The 26,162-nt window shown below is 45.1% G+C and overlaps 1 protein-coding gene across 2 annotated transcripts in view; it reads right to left on the minus strand.

The window, feature by feature from the left end:
- The window catches only part of DLGAP2 (DLG associated protein 2), a 3,577,612-nt gene that overhangs the window by 289,705 nt on the left and 3,261,745 nt on the right, over positions 1-26,162 (minus strand). For both annotated transcript variants that reach the window (XM_069235822.1, XM_069235823.1), the window contains one exon: positions 23,829-24,048. In XM_069235822.1, the coding sequence (XP_069091923.1) occupies positions 23,829-24,048 (220 nt within the window). The remainder of the gene's footprint in view (positions 1-23,828; positions 24,049-26,162) is intronic.

Consider the following 26,162-nt stretch of genomic DNA (forward strand, 5'->3'; position numbering starts at 1 on the left):
ACTTGGCATTTACATGGGAGATGTACTGGTCAGCCAAACAGACCACCTGGACATTCATCGAATGATAATTCTTTCTGTTTCGGTACACCTGCTCATCGTCTTTTGGGGGTACCAAAGCCACATGGGTCCCATCAATGGCACCAATGATGTTGGGGATATGTCCAAGGGCATAGAAATCACCCTTCACTGTGGGCAAGTCACCCTCCTCGGGGAAAATGATGTAGCTCCGCATGAGTTTCATCAGGGCAGACAACACTCTTCTCAAAATCTTAGAAAACATAGGCTGAGACATTCCAGATGACATGGCCACTGTGGTCTGGAATGACCCACTGGCCAAAAAATGGAGGACTGACAAAACCTGCACCAGAGGGGGAATCCCTGTGGGTTGGCGGATGGGGGACATCAGGGCTGGCTCCAGCTGGGCACACAGTTCATGGATAGTGGCACGGTCAGGTCGGTATCGAAGGATTATATGGCGTTCTTCCATTGTCGACAGGTCCACCAGCGGTCGGTACACGCGAGGATTCCTCCTTCTCATCCCAAGTCCCAGCGGACGGTGCCTAGGAAGGACAACATGGAGCACAGAGTCAGCCAAACCACAGGTACGTACAGACAGCTTGCACAGTTAAAGAATGACAATGGGTTGAATGGCGTGTATGTGTGGCAATGCAAGGCCTAGGCCTGTGTGTCGCAGTCAAAATTAGGCCATGTGGGCCCTTGAAATGGCGGCTGCCTGACCTGTGAAGTGGGACAATGGGATGTGAGGTCACTGCGCTGGCGGGGCACACCGTGGCGGTAGGCGGTCGAAGACCGCGGCGCAAAGCCGCATTGGTTAACATTGAAGCCTATGGGTTTCAGGAGCCAATAACGAAGTGCGCCGGCGGACGCGGTACGCACCGCCGCGGTACGCACCGCCGCGGACGTGACCGCCATTTTCTATCTGCTTAATCACTCGAGACCTGATCATCCACAGGAGAGGACCTATACTGCAAGTGCTGCTGTGACCTCGGTCTGGAAGATACAATGGCTGCTGCGACTGGGGAAAGGGCCCCTGCCTTCATGTCTGAAGAATTGGACAAGCTCGTGGATGGGGTCCTCCCCCAGTATGCGCTACTCTACGGTCCTCCAGACCAACAAGTGAGTACACCGGGTGCTAATGGAATGGGCTATGCCTGTGTGGATTGGGGTGGATGTAAGTTGGTGGGGTGGGGTGGGGGGCGAATGAGGAGTGCAACGCACGACAGATGGGAGCATGTGCCATATGGCAAAGTGGGGGAGGGGGCAATTACATCTAACATGCAGGCCATTGATGATTTCCTCCTTTCCACCCTGTACATGTCAAATAGGTCAGCGCCCATCAGAAGATCGATATTTGGCGTGCCATCGCCAAGGAAGTCCGGACCTTGGGGGTCCACAACAGACGGGGCACCCACTGCCGCAAGAGGTGGGAGGACATCCGCCGCGGAACAAGGAAGACCGCAGAAACACTGCTGGGGATGGCCTCCCAACCTAGGAGGGGTGCCAGTCGCACCATGACCCCCCTGATGTCCCGGATCCTGGCGGTGGCCTACCCTGAATTGGATGGGCGCTTGAAGACATCACAGCAGACACAAGGGGGTGAGTATCAGCACATTCTCCTATCTTTCTGCGCAGTGGAGGCGTCTGGGTGGGGGAGGAGGGCTGTGGGTGACATTAGGCCAGGGCGCTTTCTGTAGTGTAGTCCTCTCCCTTAGGCATGGCCCTGTGCCCCCGGCCCCCACCTCTGTAGGGTGACAAGTACAGCCATTGAAGGTCCAGCATCTCCCATGTGCGCGTTTGACGTCTCTTGGCCTGTTGTCTTAGTCAGTAGTACTGAGTAGTGTACCCCGAATGCGCGGCTTAGTGCATTAGGCACCTGTGTCTGTCCTCTCCGCCAACGGTGTTGACATTGCATGCACTCAACCTGGTCTTCTTTTTTCTCCCCCCACCCTTTCTCTTCATCTTCTTGTGCATGTGTGCATTAGCATCATCAGGCGGAGGGGATATGGCATCGGAGCACGAGGGAGCTGCAGGACACAAGGCCCCGGTGGGCCCAGGAACAGACACCGAGGGCACCAGTGATCCGGAGGGCGAGGGGAGCACCACGACGGGGACCGCTGGTGAGAGCAGCGACTCAGACACGTCCTCGGATGGGAGCTCCCTAGCGGTGGCGGCAACATCCGTGCCCCCCGCCTCCACAGGTACAGCCGCCACCCAGCACACCAGCCCCGCCCTCCCAGCAGCCCCTCAGTCTTCGCTCCGTGCCGCTTCGCCCAGGAAGGCGCGCGTCTCCTTCGCCCCAGGCACCTCAGCCCCTGCCCCTGTTGCCCCTGCTGCCCTCAGTGCGGAGCTCATTGACCTGGTAAGGACGCTCATTGTTGGGCAGACGACCCTTCTGAATGCCATCCAGGGTGTGCAAAGGGAGGTGCAACAGAGCAATGCGTACCTGGAGGGCATTCATTCGGGTCAGGCTGCCCATCAACGAGCGTTCACTGCTCTGGCCTCAGCACTGACGGCAGCCATTGTCCCTGTTTCCAGCCTCCCTCTTCTGACTGCCTCCAGCCTGTCTCTGTCTCCTGTTCCTCAACCTATCCCATCCACACCATCAGACCAGCCTGCACACACCTCAACACCCAAGAGCAGCTCATCCAAACACAAGCACCACAGATCCCGCAACCACTCACCCGAGCAACACCCAGATGCAGACATGCCAACAGCCACTGCCACCCCTGTGTCCCCCTCCTCCTCGTCTCCCTCCTCCCTCCCTGTGACGTCTACACTCACACCTGCATGCACCCCAACATCAGCCAGTGCTTCCATCACCACCTCACCCTCCAGTACAGTCCACACTCGTGCAGTCACCACCCCCACTGCCATGTACACGTCCCCTGTGTCCTCTCCCACTGTGTCTGTCACCCCCTCTTCCAAGACACACAAACGCAGGCAGCCACCCACCCAACAGCCATCCACTTCACGACAGCCTACAGCACCAGCACCTTCACCCAATGACAGCACACCTGACTCTCCTACAACCACCTCCTCTACCTCCACTTCCATCTCCACTACTCCTACCCTTTACCTTGGCCCTAAAAAACTTTTCCTGGCTAACCTTAACCTCTTTCCCCCCGATGACCCCCCCCATCCATCTTCAAAGAGTCCCAAGAGCACCGCAGCCACCACCAGCCCAGCTTCGGGTGTCACTGTTGTGCCAGGGTTCTGGAGCCCACCCTTTGCCAGCGGTGACACATCGAGCTGCATCAAGGACACGTCCAGCCCCCCCCCCGGCAAGAGGACCCGCAAAACCAAGGACCGTGCGAGGACTGACAGGGCTGCCCCCAAGGAGCAATGTGCGGCCACTTCAGCACCCACACCATCTGGGGGAGGCAAGGGCCCGAGAGCCCGATCAAAGGAGCGGAAGGGCAGCAGGAGCGCGGAGAAGGTGGACCCCACATGCCACATCCCAGCTGGGAAGGAGGACACTAAGGAGGCCAGGAGTCCGTCCCTGAAGGGTCCAGATACGTCACGGTCCGAGGGCGACTGAACAGGGAGTCCAGGCCAGGTCTGGCTCCCTTGACCTGCTGGATAGGCACCGCTGAACAGGGCCCGCGGTGCAGAAGAGCACCGCTGAACAGGGCCCCGCCGTGGAGATAGGCACCGCTGAACAGGGCCCGCGGTGCAGAAGAGCACCGCTGAACAGGGCCCCGCCGTGGAGATAGGCACTGCTGAACAGGGCCCGCGGTGCAGAAGAGCACCGCTGAACAGGGCCCCGCCGTGGAGATAGATAGGCACCGCTGAACAGGGCCCGCGGTGCAGAAGAGCACCGCTGAACAGGGCCCCGCCGTGGAGATAGGCACCGCTGAACAGGGCCCGCGGTGCAGAAGAGCACCGCTGAACAGGGCCCCACCGTCTCAAGCACCGCTCCGCTGGGCCCTTCCTCTCAAGCACTGCTCCGCTGGGCCCCGCCGTCTCAAGCACCGCTCCGCTGGGCCCTTCCTCTCAAGCACCGCTCCGCTGGGCCCCGCCGTCTCAAGCACCGCTCCGCTGGGCCCTTCCTCTCAAGCACCGCTCCGCTGGGCCCCGCCGTCTCAAGCACCGCTCCGCTGGGCCCTTCCTGTCAAGCACCGCTGAACAGGGCCCCGCCGTCTCAAGCACCGCTCCGCTGGGCCCTTCCTCTCAAGCACCGCTCCGCTGGGCCCCGCCGTCTCAAGCACCGCTCCGCTGGGCCCTTCCTCTCAAGCACCGCTCCGCTGGGCCCCGCCGTCTCAAGCACCGCTCCGCTGGGCCCTTCCTCTCAAGCACCGCTCCGCTGGGCCCCGCCGTCTCAAGCACCGCTCCGCTGAGCCCTTCCTCTCAAGCACCGCTCCGCTGGGCCCCGCCGTCTCAAGCACCGCTCCGCTGGGCCCTTCCTGTCAAGCACCGCTGAACAGGGCCCCGCCGTCTCAAGCACCGCTCCGCTGGGCCCTTCCTCTCAAGCACCGCTCCGCTGGGCCCCGCCGTCTCAAGCACCGCTCCGCTGGGCCCTTCCTCTCAAGCACCGCTCCGCTGGGCCCCGCCGTCTCAAGCACCGCTCCGCTGGGCCCTTCCTCTCAAGCACCGCTCCGCTGGGCCCCGCCGTCTCAAGCACTGTTGATGGTTCATTGTGCCCACCATGCCACCTCCTTGACCAGTGGAGACTGTCATCCACATGATGGACTGTGGCTTTGCACTCCCCAGGATTGAACAGTGGGCAGCCCACCCACTGTAGAGACATTGAGAGACTGTGGCTTTGCACTCCCCAGGATTGAACAGTGGGCAGCCCACCCACTGTAGAGACATTGAGAGACTGTGGCTTTGCACTCCCCAGGATTGAAAGGTGGGCATGGTGGCTCCTCGTGGATCTGGCGTCGTGGACTCATGTGGCTGTGGTGCCCCCCCCTTCCCTTCCCCCTGAGGTGCCTGTAGTTTTTACATCTGATGCCCCTGCAGTGTTCTCTCCAAAGGACTCAGGTCTCCTGTGTGGGCTTTGCCCTTGTTTCTCAAGACTTTGGCCCACGGACATGCTGATTTGGTAGGATGTGCTGGACTTGGTACTTCAGTCATACACTGATGTGTATGTCATTGGTTTTTTGGTGGATATCTTTCATGGTTGTACGCTAATTTTCTGGAGCTTTTTGGTACATAAATATTTATTCCAAATATGATTATGTCCTAGCATTTTTCTGGGGTGTTTGGGTGGTGTCACTGTGACTTGGTGCTCTGCATTGGTGTGTACATAGTTGGGGGGGGGTCGCATATGTGTGTGCCCGTAACCTTTCGTCCTCCCCCTCCCGTGTGTCGTAGGTGCAGTACTCACCGTTGTCGTCTGCGCCGGACTTCGTACTCGTGGTAGATGAGAAGGTAGACGAGAGCAGGTATGATGTTCAATTCGGGTTCCATGCTGTCCTCCGTCCTCGTGGAGTGCGTAGAGGTGAGCGTTTTCCCGTTCGTAGTCTGTTTCCGCCGTGTTTTTATCGGCGGTGCTCCCGCCCCGGAAAAGGTGGCGGATTGGTGAGTTATGATAGTGTGGGCGGTACATTGTCTGCCGCCTGCCTGTTGGCGGTGACCGCCGCGCTGTTTGTCTGTACCGCCGCGGCGGTCGGAGTGTTAAGTTGGCGGGCTGTGTTGGCGGTTCCCGCCAGGGTCAGAATTCATTTTTTTGGACCGCCAGCCTGTTGGCGGGTTGGCCGCTGCTTTAACACCGACCGCCAGGGTTAGAATCAGGCCCTATGTAATAATTTTTTACATATTCATTTGGGCATCATAGATTTTAAGCTCCATTACCTCAACGAATACTATTGAATATAGAACTGCGGCCACATAAAATGAAGAAATGTAAAAGACCGCAGGTAGCTGATTGTCTCGTCAATACTGAGAAGCTACTTTGTTACAGTAACTCTGTTTCACTTAAGCTCAAAAGGGAGAAAGGGATGTGGCACCACAGGATGATCTTGCCTCCAGCTCACTGCAGGAAAGCCCTTGTTCCTTCCTTAAGTACAAAGCTATACAATATTTTATGTTCCGCCTAGTTGGCAGACAAGTCTGCCACCTAGGCAGAAACTTCTGCCGTGGAAATGGACACGTCTGCCACAGAGATGGAGACCTCCAAACCCAGGAGAAGTTCTCCCCATGGGAATGTATGGTGGAAATAATGAAAGTTTATATATATATATATAATTCATAATATAAATGTAAATTCATTTGAACAGTTATTACAAATCTGAAATTAATAAAATAGATTGTTACACCACATTACCTTCTCAAATTAGATGTATTAAATGCATTAATTTAAATATATTAATTGAATGTATAAACATTAACTTTTAATCAAAAATGTGTTGAAAAAAACTCAGTCTCACTAATATATTAGTTGGTATTCAAAAGCAGCAGTTTCTTCATTGGGGTGTGGAGGCGTTGACAGACCACACTTGTTGACCCCACACTCATTGCCATTACCAGAAAGTGCCAAATTGCCATAGATTATTTACTGCAGTATGCTGTTGTGTTTTTCATGTGTTTTCTGGGTAAGGCAGGGCGTGGCCAATCCTACTGATTGGCTGTGAGCAGGTAAAGAGCTGCTGACAGCCTGGTGGGCGTGTCAAGTTGGACAGATCTGTTACTGTGGCCAACCAGACGTGTACTTTAAGCTTCTTGAACCAGTACGGCTTTTGAGTGAGGGGGAGATGGAGCATAGTTGTCCCAGCCTCCTTTGGAATGCTACGTTCACCTGCTCACACCAATTCTTTCTTTGCTCTCATTCTGTTTACTGTTAAAAACAGCATGTGAGCAACGCACAGACTGTTTATCCTGCCCAGATTGTGTGCTTCTAGGCCCAATTGTGAGTAGCTGTTTTGTTTTCTAATATTATTTGGTGATTATATGCAGGCATATAAGGCGTGAGTCATGTTTGATGGCAGGTGATGTGCATTCTCAGAAGCATGGTGCAGGCCCATCCATGCACTCTCTGCTTGCAGCAGGCCTTCTATGACAATGGTGAAATTCCTCATAGCAGCACTGTTAGTTTACATCTTTCTGCAAACAAAACTCCCAACAGAGTCATCATTTAACCTACCACAAGGCAAGTGAGGCACCTCCTTGGAGGTTTGTCTTGAACGAGAAGTTTGGAGGTTAACCATGAGTTATTATCCTTTACCAAAAGTCATATGTCAGTCTGGGGCTCCTTTGCTTAATTTTTAGAAAATATTAACTATTTGTTGTGTTCTTGTAAAACTAAAGACATTTTTAAATTGATAGGTACATCGCTGTCTGTTACTCTGTACAGTGGCAGTTTCTTCAGATTCGGCACCTTGTTCAAAGTTGGAGTAGGTGGTGTAAGAGCCATAACTTGAGAAGATATTGCTATCAGGTTTGAGAATGGACTTCTTCATCATCGCCTTTTTGCATAAATTTCTTTTTTTAGGTTTTATGGAACACAAAGTCGACCCAAAGGTACTGAAGCACTTTACATGAGCACGAGTTAAAGTTGGCAGTTACATTACACAATGGCATTTTTTGTAGGCATGGTGAGATTAAGCGATTTGCCCAGAATCACAGGATGTTAAGCAGACGCCAAGACTGGAACTTGGCAACATCCTCTCCCCATTTGCTTTGCACCCCCCTATGTTTGATTCAAATTTGCTTGAACTTTATATTTAACTTTCTGTCTCACAACATTTTCAAAGCACCAGCCGATAGTGGTATTCAATATTGTGTTAAGTTGGTTAAAAGTTATACATTTAGTTAAACTGGTTTTATGTTTTAAAAAGGTTTAACAATTTAAAACTTTAATGTAGTTTTTTCAATTGTGTATTACATTTAAAAAAACATAATGATCATAATTATATATTTGTAATAACTAAAAAACAAACACATGTACTCAACAAATTTAATTCATTTAACATTAGTTCACATGGGTTGTTATTTTAATTCTCTGCCTCCACTGATTTTATAGGGAAGCCTTACTTTGCTGCCGTCTGCCAGGGGAGCTCCATCTCCAACATCCCTCACTTGAGGCCAGGATGAAGGTCTTCAACAGAGGTCAAGTGCTCTTAAGAGCAGGGGGAAGCCTACACCCTAATTTGCTGCCTCTTGATATTTGAAGTGAACTCCATCTCTCAGCATCTCTCAGTTGAGCCCAGTTGGAGGGGCTCCAACAGAGTTCAAGTGCTCTTAATCATGAAGGAAAGCCCGCGGCACGGGACACTCATGGGATGTTCCCGGGCAAAGACTGGGCCACGAGCGGGCCTGCCTGCACCCGTCCATGTCCAGATGAGGCTAGGCTGGGCCTCCTCTGTTGGCTCAGTGATTTTCAATTAACTCAAAAATAAGCCTGATAAAAGGGCAGATTGATGCCACCAGGAGGCAATCATTAGCCCCACCTTTAAAAATTCACAGTACTGTTGACTCCAGGGAGACCCAGAAATTCAATACAATGCCACTGGAACTGCAAGGGGGAAATCCATAACAGGAACAGAACTGTGTAAATTCTAGAGGAGCCTCCTGTGTTAATCCTGACACAGGGACAGATCATGTATCAGGGCACTAGAGAACTTCAACTTCTCCCCATCTAAAAAGACAGGATCACTGTACAATATTAGAGGAGAGGAGGGAAGAGGAACCACATTTAGTTTCAGCTACCAAAAAGGCAGAATGCACATGCATATACTAGAATGTATGTATTCTTGAGAAACCAAGTTCAAAGGATTTTTCTAAATTGGAATCATGAAAATCAGACTATTGCTGTAAACATTTTGCTAAGCTGGAAGACAAGCTAACTGATTTTTCAATGTTTTTTAGACAAACTAAAAAATATTAGGCACTAATTTAAAGGAGCTCAAATGTTCAGTGCAAGAGGTTAGCAACTTTCAGATTTGTTTTGTCTAGTCAGCCTCATTTTTCTATTTAGACCATTTGGTCTATTCGGTTCCTTTGGCAAACTTTTCAATTTGTCACAACATTTAGAATCGACACTCAATCAACTTGTTCAAGATGCAACTGTGAAAGATACAGCTAGTGCTAATCTATTTAAACAGGATTTACCACAAGTTCTTCCAGAATGTACTCCATACATTGTTATTCTGCAGAATGTTCTGACTTTACGCACATCAAAGAAAGCGGATGTTATCACCTTAAAAAACACAGGGGCATATGTACAACCCCTAGCACCACTTTAGTGTCACTTTTTGTGGCGCTCTGGTGGCGCTGTGTACTTCACTATATATACAAGGCAGAGCTAAGCCACCTTTTGTGGTTTATCACCACCTTGTAAATATGGGCCCCTTCGAAGCAGTTTTCTGCAGCAGAGGGGCATGCAACGGGTGTTGCTGCGGGCGGTCCACCGCAACACCAGTTGTTTTTGATGCTGCCCAGATTTACAAAGAATCATAAATCTGAGGCAGCACCAAAAATGAATGCCACCTCAGGGATGGCATTAGCATGGCACAACAAGGAGAAATACTTTGAGTTCTCCTCGTTTTTGCTTTTTCTATATGTGCTGCATTCTGCAGAGCACATAGAAAGAGCAAAAGGCCATGAATGATTTTTTAGGTGCAGGAAGGTGTCCCTTCCTGCACATAAACAATCATTCAATAATGACAATCTGCTACTTCTATGGGTGTTGCATTCCGCAGCACATATAGTAGTGCCAAATCGCCACTGTAGACTGTTAATGTGCAGGAAGGGACACCTTCCAATAAATAAACAATTATTCAGTTCAATGCAGACATCTTTACACTATGGTGCAAGGGAGCCTGCATTGGCAGCTAAATTTACTGACAGCACTAGGAGAAACACAGGGGTGAGCCGTATTTTCGTAAATATTGCACATCCCTGAATTTCCAAACTTTTGGTGCAGCACCGCACTGCACGAGTTCCATGTAAATTTGCCCAAAAGTTGTTTACTGGCTTAAATCCAGTGCAGAATAGGCTCTTGATTTATCTCCAGAAGTAATTTTCGTAACAAGAATTCCCTTGTTGGGTATACATAGGAAGGAGATTGTGGGATTGTTAACTTTAAAAACCCCAGTATTGTGAGATCTCTTTTACAACCTTTACACAGATTGAATTTCGTCTTTGGCTGTAAGAAAGCCATGCCTTTAGGGTATTTTTATAGGCCATTTACTTTGATAGCAGCAAATGCTAAATCTCCCGGCTCATAGGACTTTTAATATTGAGAAAAGGAATGGTTTCAAGGGTCTAGCTACCCTGGATAGTCAGTATTGACTTGCTCCAAATAACATATCTAAGTCCTGCGAGAAACAATGGGGGTGATTCTGACCCCGGCGGTCACGGACCGCCGGGGCCAGGGTCGGCGGGAGCACCGCCAACAGGCTGGCGGTGCCCCGCAGGGCATTCTGACCGCAGCGGTTTGGAGGGGGGAAGACTGGCGGGCGGCCTCCGCCGCCCGCCAGACTTAGAATGACCCCCAATGTCTCTTGAGAAAGGCTACTGTACATCAGACTACATTAAGGTCACTGACAGGAGAGTGGGTATGTAAATCTTCCACAGCAAACTATTGTGTTAAGGTGCTTTTGTGGAATGCTACAGACATTCAACAAAACTCTACAACTTGACTGGCTAACAGTTTTTAGGGTTTATGAAATAATCTTTGTACCGTATTAGGTCTCATGATACCTTTAATATAGATGGCATTCCTTCTAAGTGCCATCTGGCTATCCTGTCTCATGGTGGTAGCACAAAAGAGGGTTTATCAACTTTCGTTTCAGTTAATTTAACATTGTTGGAGGTGAAGTAATTATGTATTACCCCATTTTATCTATTGAAGCTTTGAAAGATTTCTTTTTCCATTGATATTTTACTAATCAATTTTCGTTGTAACCTTTTTGATGACTATCCCACTAAGGTTATTGATGATTTATGAGAGTATATAGTAAATGTATTTGATAAATACAAAAAAGAAGTCCTATTCTTGTGGTTAGGGGATTTCAATGTATGTCTTTGTACTATAGGTATCAGCACTTTGTGTGGTTTAACTGGTACAGAGGTAGAAGAAAGGACTCATTTTAAGCATGTACTGTATGGAGAAGCTCTAAATTAGATTATAACCTCCGGGAACTTGGTTTTTAGGCTTTCAGGGATTCTCTGTTCCCCCACCTATAAATGAAATGGAAACTGTAATGATATTGATCACAATATTTTATCTTTTGATCTGATACAAGCAAGACTACAATGTTGGAGCTAGTTGCATCAGTGATCATAATCACCACTCCCGTTCCTTGGGTTTGAATTTATATGATAATCCTAGTGGAACAGTAGGACGGGAAATAGCATATAAAGGAAATAAAGGAATTAGAATTAAATGAGAGAATGTGTGTTTGTGCAACAAAGTCTTTAAACTCCTCATTATATTTTGTTAACCCCCTCCTAGTTTGTAGAAAGTAGCCCTCATTTTCCATCTACTCTTGTGCAAAGATCTCCATCACAATGGCAGTGATCTCTGCAGAAAAAAAGTAAGAGAGTTGATAGCAAAGGTCGCTAAGCCAAGGTACACTTTAGCAAGACCTGCAGTGATTGCATCTGTACTATCTAAATGCATAGCATATTGCCTGAAGCAAGCTGAAATGGTACACTTGGAAATTTTGACAGGATTTACATTTTCCATGCTACTGTTCAAACAAAGTCCCTTGATTCCCATTTACAGTTTGTATACAGTACACCCAAGAGCAGAAGATGGTATATTGTATTTCTTTTCACAACGCCTTAGATTAATTAGACATTCTCATGCCCGGGGAGGAATCAATGTAGACAGATCTGTACCAATCTACTTGAGTGGGAGGACTTTTGCATTTGTATTTGCAAAGTAGAGAGACCATCTTCCCTGAATACCCTTTTACATTCAGCCGATCACACCTATAGAAAGCATTGTATCTTATTGAAACCAAGTTTCGGGCCCTGAATGTACAGTATTTTGTGAACTTTCTTTCATGTTTCTATAAAAGGATGAACTAGTTCCCCTTGAACTATAAGATCCTAGAAAGCACTTCAATCAATCTGATTAGATAGCTGCATAAAGTTTTTATACCTTATGCACTCATTTTCAGAAAAGCTTCTTAAAGATGATGTGCACTGTACAAAGGAATATCTGTCACTGCATGGCATTTCAATAGCCCAAAAATAAATTTGTGTATGAAGGCACACAACATAATGTGTACATTCTTAAATGTTTACCCATAATATTGTATTGGTCTTTGATTGTTATCAGTGTATCCTTGAAAATAAAGCTTCTGGACAAAGGGATAACAAGGCTATATCCAGTTGTCTGGAGCCATCTAATAATGAACCATGCATGATCAAAAACAAATTTCTTATTTCATAGCTGGGCCATATCATGACTGTTCTGAGCAGCTTTTTTGCATGCAAAATGTCTAAAGTTCAATTATATCACCTGGAATTTCTCTGGGATAATGTACAACTTTTAAAACAGAATTATCGGAAACAGTGATCAAGGATTTCCTCCTCCTGTGGCATATCCACAAACTGTTTCATAGTACATTTTGTAGTAGTATAGTAGTACTACAAAGTACTACAAAATGCTATTCGCAAACCACATGAGGAGGACTCTATCTAGTTCTGTCCTATCTTTTCTGTGCAGAGCTCTCCACCCAGACTGTAGCGTCTCCACACATGTAGGTGTACGTTTTAGTATTAAATGTGGCAGAGACAAAGAAAGTGGCTTGAAAATGGGAAACATTTATGGTTAAAGATGAGGGGTTTGGAAGGAGTATGGTCAAGTTAAGGCAGAGCCATGCAACCACCTGCAAAATTGAATGCCCACTCTTATTCACAAACTGCACTTCTAAAGCTACTACTGCCAAAATTACCCAGAACAGTGCTAAATGAACTCCAGAGCTACAATAAGTTCAGCACCATACATGGCCTTTCACAGACACTGCAACACACTCCCATTTTCTGAAGTTTAAATTAAAAACAAATCCCACCTAATGTAAAAAAGTATATTTTTCATGATGTATTAATATTATCTAACCAGATATATAAAATTATTTAAAATTAGTTTAGTTACCTGGTAACAACATTTAAAGATACAGTATTTTTAATTTAAAAAGGTTGTTATAGTATGTTACAATTAAAATGTTTTATTTTTAGAATGTGTTTTACATTAAATTACACATATGCATATTTGTTTTACAATTTTAAATAATTTACTTTCATTTAACACATTTTCCCATTGAGTTTTATTTTAAGTCCCTAACTTTGTTATTTTCTATAGGAGAGTCTTGCAGTGTTAGTGGTTGCCCATGTGTGGTGCTGGGAATGCTACTGCTCTTTTTTTGAAGTAGCAACTTTACACTTCTTCATTTGGCTCCACTTTTTGTGCAAGTGGGTGGGGACATGTAAGTCTGCACTTTTGACTAACTTTACACTCTGATTTTGCGACAAGCCCAAAGTAGTAAAGATGCTAAAAACAGTGAAATTACTACCACTAAATCTACACATGTAGATTTACCTTTGTGAATAGGTCCCTCTGCTTCCAACTTGTTCTCTCTAAATGTCATTAATTAACACAAAGCAATTCACAGTCATGATTGAACTTTAGGCACCTTGCACGCAAAAACACCTGCTCTGGCTGATCGTGCATGATTGACCACTGCTGACCGATGATTCTAATCAATATCCTTGCAAGGACAAGGCATAAACAAAAGCGTGTGGTTATACTACTCCATTGTAAACATATGTTTTAATTGTCAGTTTAAAATACATGAACTAGTAATACTTCCTTACTTATCCTTATTGCTTGTTCGTAGCTTCAGGTGGAACAGAACTGTAATGCTAAATCCATACTATCAGTTGCTGTTAAGACAGACACAGTGTTACAAACCTAAAAATACAAAGCTTAATTAAATTATTTTCTTTGCAACTTTTCTCATGTGCATATCTTCATATCAAACAGTCAAAGTGAAGCTTTGAACAAATTCAATACCTTTCCCAGTCATTTGGGGCTTACCCTGTTGAAGTACTATTATTAACATTAATCTGACAAATCAAAGTGATTACATATCTAGACAGGAAAATCAATAACATTAATCATTCCCAAAATGAAAAAGAAGCCATGTGTGAAATGATGGTCAGCCATTTTTAAAACCACATAATTTAGCAAAGAGACAACTAATCAATATCAGGCATTTTCTGTAATGAAAGAAAACGAGGGTTAGGGGAATAAAGCACTCCAGCTCAAGTTTTTTTGCTTTGCTAGGGGTATAATAAATTAACTAAATACACTTTGTACGAACCTACATATTATGTTTACTTCTACATCAGGAGACTCAGACAAGTAAAGAGATTGATTTTTTGATTAAGCCCATCAGGATATTTTTTCTGAGACTTCACCCTTTCCTTTGGAGAGGATAGGTGCATTTGTGAAGTACATCCATGAGATATTCAATACAATTCAATTGGTGTAGGGGCATATGATCATGTCTTGTACAATATGATAATGCATATAAGATGGAAAAATATATTACTTTATTATAGGCTTTTCTTTTGGGAATCAACAACAGGTTTGACAAATGAGTGCACCTGATGAGAAAAAAGCTAGATATAGTATCTAGGTTAGCTACCTTGCCTAAAGTGCCTGGAGCATAATATTAATATCTCCACAGGAGGGGGCTTAGAAGACTCACATTAATAGTTTATCCCAATCAAGAATGAACCAGCTAGAAGTGAGTTGTTCAGTTTTGGCTTCTACAAGGTAAGTCTCAACCTATTAGTTTGTCAAAGCTTGTTTGCATTGGTGCTGTTGGACACTTTGGGGCAACATGGTCCATGGTACATGCGTGGCGTACACCACTAAATCATATTTTTTAAAGCCATGCAAAGCCACTTTGTGTGGCTTTGAATGGCTTCAAAATATGGAGTAAGGCAATGCAGCTCAAATCGCTGAACTGACTTACTCTGCGCAAGGGAGCCATTCCAAGAGCGTTGCATGGGTGTTCCCATGCAACTTCCATGGTTTTTGATGCATTCCCACATTTACCAACCCTGGTAAACCTGAGAAAGTGCCAAAAGCCTCTGCCTCCCCAGGTGATGTGTAATGGGGAGAAATATATTTATTTCTCCTTGTTTTTTCCTCTTTCTATGTGTGCTGCATACTGCATACTGCAGCACACATAGAAAGAGGAAAACTCCTCTCCAGATTGTTTTTGTGCAGGAAGGTGATCCTTCCTGCACAAAAACAATCCTGCATGCAACACAGGCACCCTTGTACAATGTTGCAAGGATGCCTGCATTCGTGCTAGGCAGCCAAAAGGAAGCCTGCATAGGGGGAAAGGAAAGAAATGCACTGTATTACATTAATACAGCACATTCCTGCCCTTTCCCTGTGAAGCAGGGCAGTGCAGCAAGGTGCGTGGAGGAGATGGCAGGGAGAATATGAGATAAGTAAACAAAGAGGAGAACAAGGTAAGAAGATATGCACCACTAGAGAGCCAAATGAAAAATACAACACCAGTCATTTAACGCTGGCAGTTGAAAGATGCATCTCATCCATCTCATCCAATTCAGAGCAATGTATAGAAGAACCTCTCTAGATGTGGGATAAACTCAAACTTAGGGAGAAAAGCCATTAAGCAGGGAACTTAAATAGATAAGGAATCTATCCATCATGTGCAAGGACCTGGCATGAAGCAAATCCTATGTATTGTATTGTAGACAATGTATCTTTGACACAAGACAGGTAAGTTTATCTTCAGGCGTGACCTAATACGTAAATCAGTGGAACTCATTCAGAGGTGTAACAAAACACAACATTGGGGTTGACCAAACCATCTTTCCTACAGATTGTCCATTTGTTGAATCACATGTGTAAAGGTATGTTAGAGTAAAGCTGGAAGAATAACCTACTTTAGCAAAAAAGAGACTATGGATTGGCTTGTGAAAACACATTAATACTCAATGCACCACAATGCAGGGTTATGCTGCTTCACATTTAGACTTGCAGAAACATAAATTTAAAGCTATTTGTGGTTTGTCTGATAGTCTTTGGTGGATGAACTGCTCTGAAAAACCACTTCCAATTTCAAGTTTCCAGCTAAATTTGAGATAAACCTTTATAAGCCACCAGTCCAAAGCATGTGTGTGCTGCAGCCTCTGTGGTCTTAAACCTTAACTGTACTCATTTCACTTCTACTGGATGATGTATGACTCCTCCCAAAATCTGAGAGCAGTACATTAATGTACGGGGATGGAGCAATTAGCCTGGTATATGCACCTCGGAGTCCATCATGGTTCTAGCAGTGGCCACAGCTTCCACATAAGATCAGTTTTCACTCCTTGACTTGCTGCCACAAACCTACCTCAAAGGGTACTTATTCTAGACACACACAGGGACTGATTCAGAAAGGAATTTATGAGTAGATGCTGTAATATTACTGCAGTATATCTTTACATATTCTTCAATGTCTTTATGAGTTGGCCCCTGTGAGAAAGTCATCCTTTAGCATGTTCACCCCAATGCTTCTGATTGATACTGGTGGTAACTGACCCTGGCTTTTCCCCGGGCTCTGTTAAACAGTCCCAGAGTCAGTGCTCTGAATACAAGGTAAAAGGTAAAGTGGTACAATTGCATTTGGCAATGACAGACTCCTGTAAGTCCCTAGCAGGTAATAAGGCACGGAGATTCAAACTACCTATAAGTCCCTAGTATAATAGGACAAGGATGTTTAGAGGCACAGTAGATTTACTGCACTGGAGTATGCACTTCTGAATTGTCTGTCGTCATTTTTAAAGGCAGCCCTGCCTTGCAGACTGTCTTTAAAAAGAAAAATGTGTGCAAGTGTGACTTAGGAATTAAAAGTATTTCCAAAGTGATAATCTACCTTATATTTACACATAGGTCACCCCTATAGTCTTCCCTAGGAGCCCCAGAAACAGAGTGCCATTTAACTATAAGCAGGGACATTATAAAATATATTTTATATGTCCTGATGAGGGAAAACTGCACCTTTAATTTTTCTTCATTATAGATATTTAGCTCCAGAATATAACATGGAAATATTTTACATAAGCATAAGTATTGCTAGGAAGGAGCTAAATGTGTCATGAAAGAACTCAAAAGATTAGTCATGATAAATCCAACAACTTGCCATTGTTGAATTTATCATAACTGATACAGAAAAGATAAGCCTTTTGTTTCTGTAAGTCAAATTCCAGCCTGCTAGTGGTGTCTCCTGATTGGCCAGCCTCAACAGGATTAACCAGGCTGTTTAGATGAGGTGATAAGTAGCATGCAAAGAGGAGTGGTTATCTGATGGGGGGTGGTCTCCAGCTACAGAAGCCAGGCCAGGAAGTTGGCTGAGTAAATCAAACTGGGCTGCAGGACAGAAAGGAATGCCAGTCAGTCCTGCCCTCCCACCCTGTACCCCACTGATAGATAGTAGGCCATGTAACAGAACTTACAGATGTCCAGAGGGGGAGTGTTAATGGAAATGAGCCATACCAGAAGGTTAGTTTAACCAGGTCTTGCTCCTCTGGAGGAAAATTGCCCATCTTGGAATTTTAAAATGCAGTGCTTCATGGGGCAAAAAAATGGCACACTTTGGAGGAAGCTGTCATGCTTTTGTTTGGCACCCTGCAGCTCATTGGACAGGGGTGCCCTCCCTGCTTGTCCCTCAAGATGACTGAATAAATATGACTGATTTACATTGTGACTCAGACCTGCTGCTTGAAACTACATGAAGAAGGACTGTCCTGCTGAAAGCCTAGTTTGCAACCCCAATGACTGCACATTTAAGTACTGCTCCTGTTGCACACTGGAACAACAGCCCTAAGGACTTTGCCATGCTTCAAAAAGAACTCAGGAGTGGACTTCCTGAAAGCAACAGATTAAAAGAGCTTGCCTGCACCAACTATCACAAACATTCCCAGCCTGGAGTGTGTGCTGTGGACTTTTTAGAATTATACCACATGCACTGTATTGGAAAATGGGTTATTGGTAAGGGCAGGTATGTACCTACACTTAGCAATAGGCCACTAACCTCCACTTAGCTCCAGTCAGGTCTCAGTAAATTAAACCTAGCTCAACCCTTGGTAGCTTGGCAACGAGCGACAAGGCTTAATTTAGGAAACAAAGCGTAAAGCATTCAAATATCAGAAAACAGTAACTAAATAAAACACAGGAAATGGTTTAAAAATCCCAAATCATTTTATAAAAATAGGAAATATTTTTAGCTTTAACATGACACCAAAATGAATGAAATCGGATAAGGGGAACTGGAGATATGAATTTCTAAAGAATAATTGCTTTCTAGTGCATAGAAACAAAAAGTGCAAATCTGGTCATCTGGTCTGACCTCGACCGGGGCAAAGTCAAAGTTTAAGGCCGACCGCGATGGAGCCCTGCTCGGCTACAGCCCGCGGGAGGACACGGTCAAAAGTTTACATTAGGACTTAGTAGTTTTTTGTAAAATTTTCTTCAGCAGGACGAACCTGCCAGTCCAATCCGACCTCCTGGAACTGTTCACATTGCGGGAGCCCACGGTGGAGATTTTTACCTTCGGACGTAGTTGTTTTTTCAAGGTTAAAATCCTTTGGCCGGGGCAAACCTGGATCTTGATCTGACGTCCTTGGAGCCCTCCTCAGATATGCTGGCTGGGAGGTCCCGGTCAACTTCCTACATTCGGACATAGTCTCTTTTTTGGAGATTTTCTTCACCGGGATGAACCTGCAAGTCAGGCCGCGTCGCGGTTGAGGCAAGCCAGCTAGAGTTGCCGCAGCGGGTCAGTCCCTCTATGGAGCTTTTTTCCAAAAGTTCTCCAAAGTTCTTGTAACTTCTGGATCTTCTTCCAGATGTTCTTTTAAGGTTCTTTTGGGGTCCACAGCTCACCCCAAGGTTCCAAAAGCTCTGAGATGCTCCTTGGGGGGTGTGGACTACAACTCCCAGAATGCACCTGGCACAAATTTCTTTTTGGCCACTGGACAGTGGTCAGCTGGTTGGTTTCTTCAGGAGTTGGTGCAGGGGACTCTGGTTAGCAAGTTTTCACCCGTAGCAAACAGGGAGTCCCTCCTCAAACCAGTTGAAGCCAGGCAAAGTTCTTCTTGTGGTGAAGCCCAAGTGTGCAGCTGGTGCAGTCTTTCGGAGTGCAGGGTCCACGTGCAGGCCTGGGGTCCAGCAGGGCAGTCCTTCTTCTCCTGTAGTTCTTCCTTGTTGGAATCTGATGGGGATCTGAGGTGTGGGTGCAGGTCTGCCAGTTTTATCCTTGCTCCTGGGTGAAAAACAGGGGGGTCCTGGTTTTCCAATCAGGGGCAGGGTCTTTCCCCCTGTGATGGCCACTTCCTGGGAAGTGTGACAAAACTCAATCCCAGGGAGCAACATTCCTCAAAAATCCACCATGGCTGAAAGTGATTTTTGGTGGTTACATCTGGCTGAGCCCACCCACTGGTGTGGCTAAAACTCCTAAACACACCCCTCTCCTGTCCTCTCCTAATCTAATCAAGGGGGCACCTAATTGTCTGGGTTTGCAGGATGTCATGGTGTTGCCTTTGAAGACCAGTTTGGCAGCCCTCCCCCTTCCTGCTTTACCATCTGCTGAGGGGAGATCTCCTCCCCCAGACACATCTCTTTGTGCTGAGCCATGCCACTTCACACTTCATCAAGGCAGCCTGGCCAGCACAGCACAGCAGCAAAAACACTGAAGGGCTGAAGTTGGCAACTTTTCAGGTAAAGTTTAAAACTGTTTACCTGAACAAGTTATATTAAATCCAACAACTGGGATTATAACAATTAATTTGATACCAAACTTCTGGTATTTGTTACTTAAGGAGCTTTCTAAAATTAAAATAAAGTCTCCCCATTCTAGCCAATGGAGGCCATTCACTACAATGAGGGAAAAACGAAATTGGCTGTTTTACCTCACCAGGGCTTATACAACTATTTTTATAAGGTCCCTGCTTATAGTTACATGGCACCCAGCCCTAGGGGCACATAGGGCACACCTTAGGGGTGACTTATATGTAAAAATAAGGTAGTTTAAGATTTTGGAATGACTTTTAATTCCAAAGTCGAATTTGCATGCAACTTAAATTTAAAAGCAGCCAGCAAGGCAGGCATGCCTTTAAAATGACACTGGGCACCTCAGCAGTGCACCTATGGGGGCGCTACCTATGCTGGGGTCCCTAAACCTCCATGCCCTACCATATACTAGGGACTTATAGGTAGGTTAATTTTGCCAATCATAATTAGCCTAAGTTGCATATCCACTTTACACAGAGCACTGGCCCTGGGACTGGTAAGCAGTACCCAGGGCACAGCCAAGAGTCAGTAACCACCAGTACCTGTATAAAATGTTTGGGGGTGACCAGGGCAAAAAGGAGGACTTTCCTATACACTGTGGGAACTGTAGTCCTAAACTTCCAAGGACCATCTCAGAGCTGCTGGACCCTTGGATTTGTGTTTGGACACTTTGAACCTTAAAGAATAACTTCATGAAGAAGTTCCAGAAGTTTGAAGCAACTTTTGGAAAAAGCTCCACAAGTGGACCGACTCGCCATCGTGAGTCAAGCCGACTCCCTTCAACAGTGACCCTGCCAGGATTACCGGTATATCCCCTGAAAGCTCTGGCACTCCAGACTTCCTAGATTTGACAGGGGTCCCATAGAAAAGCAGTCCAACAACATTTCATCCAAATCGGCTTACTGAGGTGGACCTGACAATGTACCGAGCGAAAAGCTCCAGAAAAATGTCTACGTGCAAAGGTAAAATTTGGACCAATGCCTTCCAATCAGTGTATCTGAGCAGGGCTACATCGTAGTCTTCCTCAGACTTTAACTTTCCCCCGGTCAGGCACAACCAGATGTCCCTCGTTGGCGCTATTGATGTCTAAACACAGGAAAGCACATTTTTTTTATTTAATCTTCAAAAATTCATAACTCCAGTTCCCTACATTGCATTTTCGTTGTTTTTGGTGTCATTTTAAAGATAAAAATATTTACTATTTGTATATATTGGAATGGGATTTTTATTGTGTCTTGTGTCATACTTATTTACTGTGTTGGTGTATTTAAATGCTTTACATATCTGTCCCCTAAATTAAGCCGGTTTGCTTGTTACCAAGCTACCAGGGTTTGTGCCAGGGCCTAATGTTTTGAGACCTTGACTGGACCTAACATTGTCTTGAGGGAACAATTGTTAGTGGTAGGTGTGTACTTACCTCTTCTAATTATCAGTCTCCAACAGCCCCAAACACCTAAAATTGAATTAAAGTGGGAATAGTCATATACTATTAGTACAAATAGAAGCAACTGTGTCCTCTTTGTAATTTTACTAGCGGCGGTAGGACATTTCAGACCCAATTCATAAAGCCATTTATGAGCATTATGAGGTAATACTCCTTTAGTTCTATTCACGTACTCATATATGCTTTCCAGAATCAGTCCTACTGTATATATCCTTCAAATATAATACCTCTTTCTTTCCCATCTAATCCACTAAAGGTCGTTTTCTGCTCCTTACTGGATTTTCTCAAACTTTATCATTATTTTACTCTTCATAACTCAGTCTCTGCAAGCTTAAACCTGCTATTTCTCTGCCTTGTTCAGCTACTTTTCAAACATTTACAATATTTTCATCCACACTGTTTTCCCAGTACCCACCTTAGTTAATTTAAGGCACTGTCACAAGAAAGTAATACCATCACATTGCCCATGTCATAAAGGTGGCAGACAGCTGGCAGATGTTTTCTTTCAAGCTGTGAGAGAAGATAGTACATAATGCATAGCCATTCAAGCGCAATCTGTGCATAGGTTGCAAGGAGAAATAAAACTAACTCTTTCCTCAAACAGAGCTTATCCTTTGGTTATTTTCCAGTAATGTCCCTCACAAACTCTCAGATAAAACAAGCATTGTTCACAGTAGAGGCCACCACATATATCAAGGAGGGGGCAGGGAGTGGGGGGGTCGACGAACGACATGGGAAGCATTTTAAAAAAGAAAAGAAAAGTAACCACTTGCCTTGTGCCTCCCATCTCCCGTCACCGTCTCCTGCCTCCTCAATCCTCTTCTGGTGTCCCAGCATTTCCTGGGACACCAGCAGGGGCTCCCCAGCAATCCTGGCGCTGCTTACATGCTAAACATAGCATGTAAGTAGCATCAGGATTGGTCTGAGTGGCAGTACACAAGCCCTGGGTTTGTTCTGTTTCTCCAGCCTGGATGTGTAAACAGACGAGTTGGAGAAACCTAAGTGTGCATGTGCGTTTGGCCGGCCAAAAACGGTAGGCCAAACACACTTGCACACTTAGTGCACTCTCCCACCTCCCCGTGGCCCAGCCCCACCCCTCCTTGCACCTACTGGCTGAGCCAGCAGATGTAAAATAAAAAATAAAACGATTGCGTTTTATTTTTCATCTGCTGGCTCATCCAGGGGGACGACGCTCCTCCACCACTGTAGAGGAGCCGCCCCTGATTCGTTCATCATCTATCTCACTTCCAAGCTTTGTCACAGAAAGTTGAAACAGACCGAAGTAGTGGCATGCAGAGCTAAACTGCAACTGCAAACAGTATGAGAACATTTCAACTGCCATCTGCTAATCTCAAGGGGGGGTAATTGAAAGCTAACGTGAACAAAATCTGAAATGAATAGTACGGCTTCCCTTGGCTTTGTAAAAACCCTTCCTAAAACGCACTTTGGGGGGGAAGATTATAAAAAATGAACATTTTACATGCTGTGTATTTCAACATTCTTGCTTTCGTAATAAGACTATGATTGCAGTTTCATAAATATGCTAAATGACTCCTGTTCATGCTTAATACCTTCATTCAACTTCTGCACATAAAATGTGAGGTTAATGATTTAACATAAAATGTTTGGTACAATAAATCATTGTAGGGAAATTGCTGGTGGCTGGATACCAAAGAGGGACTTAAAGTGGATGAAATAAAAACATATATTATTAATGCAAAACGGCGACTGTACATAAAAATGTTATTGGAAGTCAGCGCTGAGTGCCATGATCTCTCATAGGCACTCAGCCTACCATCCTATGTTATTATATGGTCATTAACCTTTCTGTTACTTGCAACGTCCTTATCGTCGGGAGTATTTTATACCATATATCACTGTCACATGCAGAGTCCACAGATGCATCTGTCATGTACCTATGGTTCACCAAGCAAGAACATTTCCTGTGCAACCACGACTAAGGGAGCCAGAACTGACACCAGCCCATCATAGGCCACCATGAGTGTAAATGTACACAGTCAAGCCCCCTCATCCACTAATGATCAGCGCCCCTCCTAACCACTTACCGCCCCGTCACATACTACATGCTGTCTAAAAAGTGGAAACGCAGCGCCCTGCAACCTATCCACGGACACCGCTACTCTACACACACCACAATTTTGTACAGGACCAGGCTCGCAGTTTTGTTTGTAGTTATAAAGTTTGAATTAAAAGCACTAATGCTAGCTACAAGATGAATTTCCAAGCAAATAATGTACGCACTATGTATCTTTGTGTTTATGCCAATGTATCAGATAAAAACATTAAAGGTGGTTGGGAAAAAAGTAGTCAGTTTGCAAACCGCTACAGCATTGAACAGCAAGTGTGACTGTGCTCGATCCTCTTGCTGTCTTCCAAAATGTGTTGAGCTCATGAAGAATGTATAAATTGTGGGGCATGTAAAATTTGTTTCCCTTTGTTAATGATGTGCAAGAATTTTCTCCAGTAGAACTGTTGTTAGGATGCCTCTTTTCAGCTTTTAGGGGGTATTCAGATGGGCAGTTGAAAGACTGCTTGTGTCATGGTGTTACATGTTTAACACACGTTTACCTGTGGTGGACCTGATGGTTGAGGTGACATTGGATGATGTCATTGCAGGGATACAGTCATCGTCTTGAGAGTACCCAGCTTGAATAGCCCTCAGGTAACTGTGACTTCTTGTTCGGAAGCATCCGGGAAGGTCCAGGGCATCCATTGCCTGAGATTCCATTTCACTGAAGACCGATTCACACACAGATTCATACTGCCCATTGATCTCGGCTTCACTCATCTGGAATAAAAAATACGAGTTATCCACAATGTCATGGTCAGAAGCATTTGTCGTCTCTTAATCACTATTAAGATTACGAAAAATCCCATTTGCACAAATACACATGAAAATTTTTGAACCCAAACTATCAGATTTTATTTGAACATCATCAATTTAAAATGACACATCAAATAATATTTATTTTCGTACATAAGGACCCTCTTTTCGAATTTGTTATAAAGTGTAAAACATGCACAAACAATATTTGTGATCGCTTTTACCCTTTGTGTGGTAAAAACAATTTGAAAATGTTTACTGGGTTTATTGCACTTGGGTTTGCCACTACTTCGGTATGAGGCTTGTGGCCACATGATGAATGACCACCGTGAGCTGTTAGTGAAAGCACTCCCCTCACTGCGCAAACACTCATGCACACAAGGGCTCTCTCCAACCCGGCACTGTATTGCCAAGTTTGAGAGAGCCAGCCGAGGCTCCCAGTCTGTGTTGGACCACCCAGCCAGGGTGCTTTAGCGAATCATAATGCTGCTCTGAGCAGCGTCTTGGTTGGCACAGGGCAGGCTGGGAGCCTGTGCCTGGAGTGCAGTGGCAGTGCGGCGGCAGCGGTGACTAGGTCCGTTTCATTATTTGTAGATTTTTTGTTTGTTTTTGTTTTGTTTTGCTTTGCCCCGCACCCACCCCGCCACTTTTCCGAGTCACCAGATGTGACTGGCTTCAGGGATTGGTGAACATTAGTGAAGACTTTAGACAACCTCCTACATCCCTCCGCCTTCTCCTGCCTAGGTGTCCTTTCTCCTACTAAACTAGGAAGGTCCAGTCTCTTCAGAGGTGCCTGATTAAACTGCACTACTGGCAACAATGTCAGAAACTGCCTTGTTGGTTATGTATTGCAGTCCAGTCCTCTGAGAAAAAAAGGAATCCCTAAGCATCCCTATGGTAGCAAGGACAGAGCAGGAAAAAGCAATCAGCAGAGGAATAAAAGTGGCATGTTCCATATCACAGCATAACCAAGCAACGTTATTAAGATATCAAGAAAGCAATTGAAAATTTGAAGTTAACAATTAACAAGCATTGGCAATGTCAAATGGCCTGAACATGGAAAGAATGTTGCATGGTAACGTGAAGCATTACAAAGAAATAGCATGGGAATTAATATGTATTTGTGTGTAATCAAAGAACTGTAGAATAATATTGGTGCAGGTTTAAAAGGTCAGGTGACAGTCGCATTGTCAAGCCAACCTTAAAATCCATATAGGTTAAAGACTGCCTTCCTCCCATTTGTGGTGCTGCCAGAGAAATATAACACAATTCAACTAGTTATCTAAAACATTTTATAGCACTGCAGTGTCACCTTTCTCATCACAGAATCTGTGATAGCAAATAAGGCACAACTAAAGAAACCTAAACGCTGAAAAAGGAGCATGAGGAATATAAACCTGAATGATCTTTCATCCCTCAGCAATAACTTTTTGGCTCCACTGGTGAATATGTCACATGTCCATAACCTAACCGACCACTACAACTCCATGACAAACATTCTAGACACAATTGTGCCCTTACAGCTAAAATCAATGTCCACCAAAGACTCCAAACCATGGTACAAAGGCAGCCTAAATGCAGAAAGACATTATTTGAGACTTGATTCTCTCCATCCCTCTAACACCCTAAGCACTTGAGGACGCTGATAAACATCTATAACAAACACACTCAAAAGCAAACACTTGAAAGCACATTTCTTCAGAAACCAACTAGATAAAGCTAGAAAACAACGCAAAAAACTATTTCAGCTCATCAAACTACAATCAAACTACAATCAAGTAAACAAACCGACCATTCCCCAATGTGATCCTGCCCACAGCTAAACTGCAAGGATTTTACCTCCTTCTTCCTGGAAAAGACAAAAAAAAATTAAGGTGATCTACTGACAGCAAGGGAGCACCTTTCGGTCAAAACACATCTCAGCATCCCCCCCTCTCCCTGGATCACTGAGACTACATGTCTCACAGGCCACACCCCCAAAAACATTGCCTCATGGAACATATTTAAAATCTTTAAGGATAGTAGAATTCTCAAAATTGTAACAACACGGAGACCGTCAAACCACTTCAACAAAGCTA

The sequence above is a fragment of the Pleurodeles waltl genome, chromosome 5 (genome assembly GCF_031143425.1).
Source record: "Pleurodeles waltl isolate 20211129_DDA chromosome 5, aPleWal1.hap1.20221129, whole genome shotgun sequence".
NCBI lineage: Eukaryota > Metazoa > Chordata > Amphibia > Caudata > Salamandridae > Pleurodeles > Pleurodeles waltl.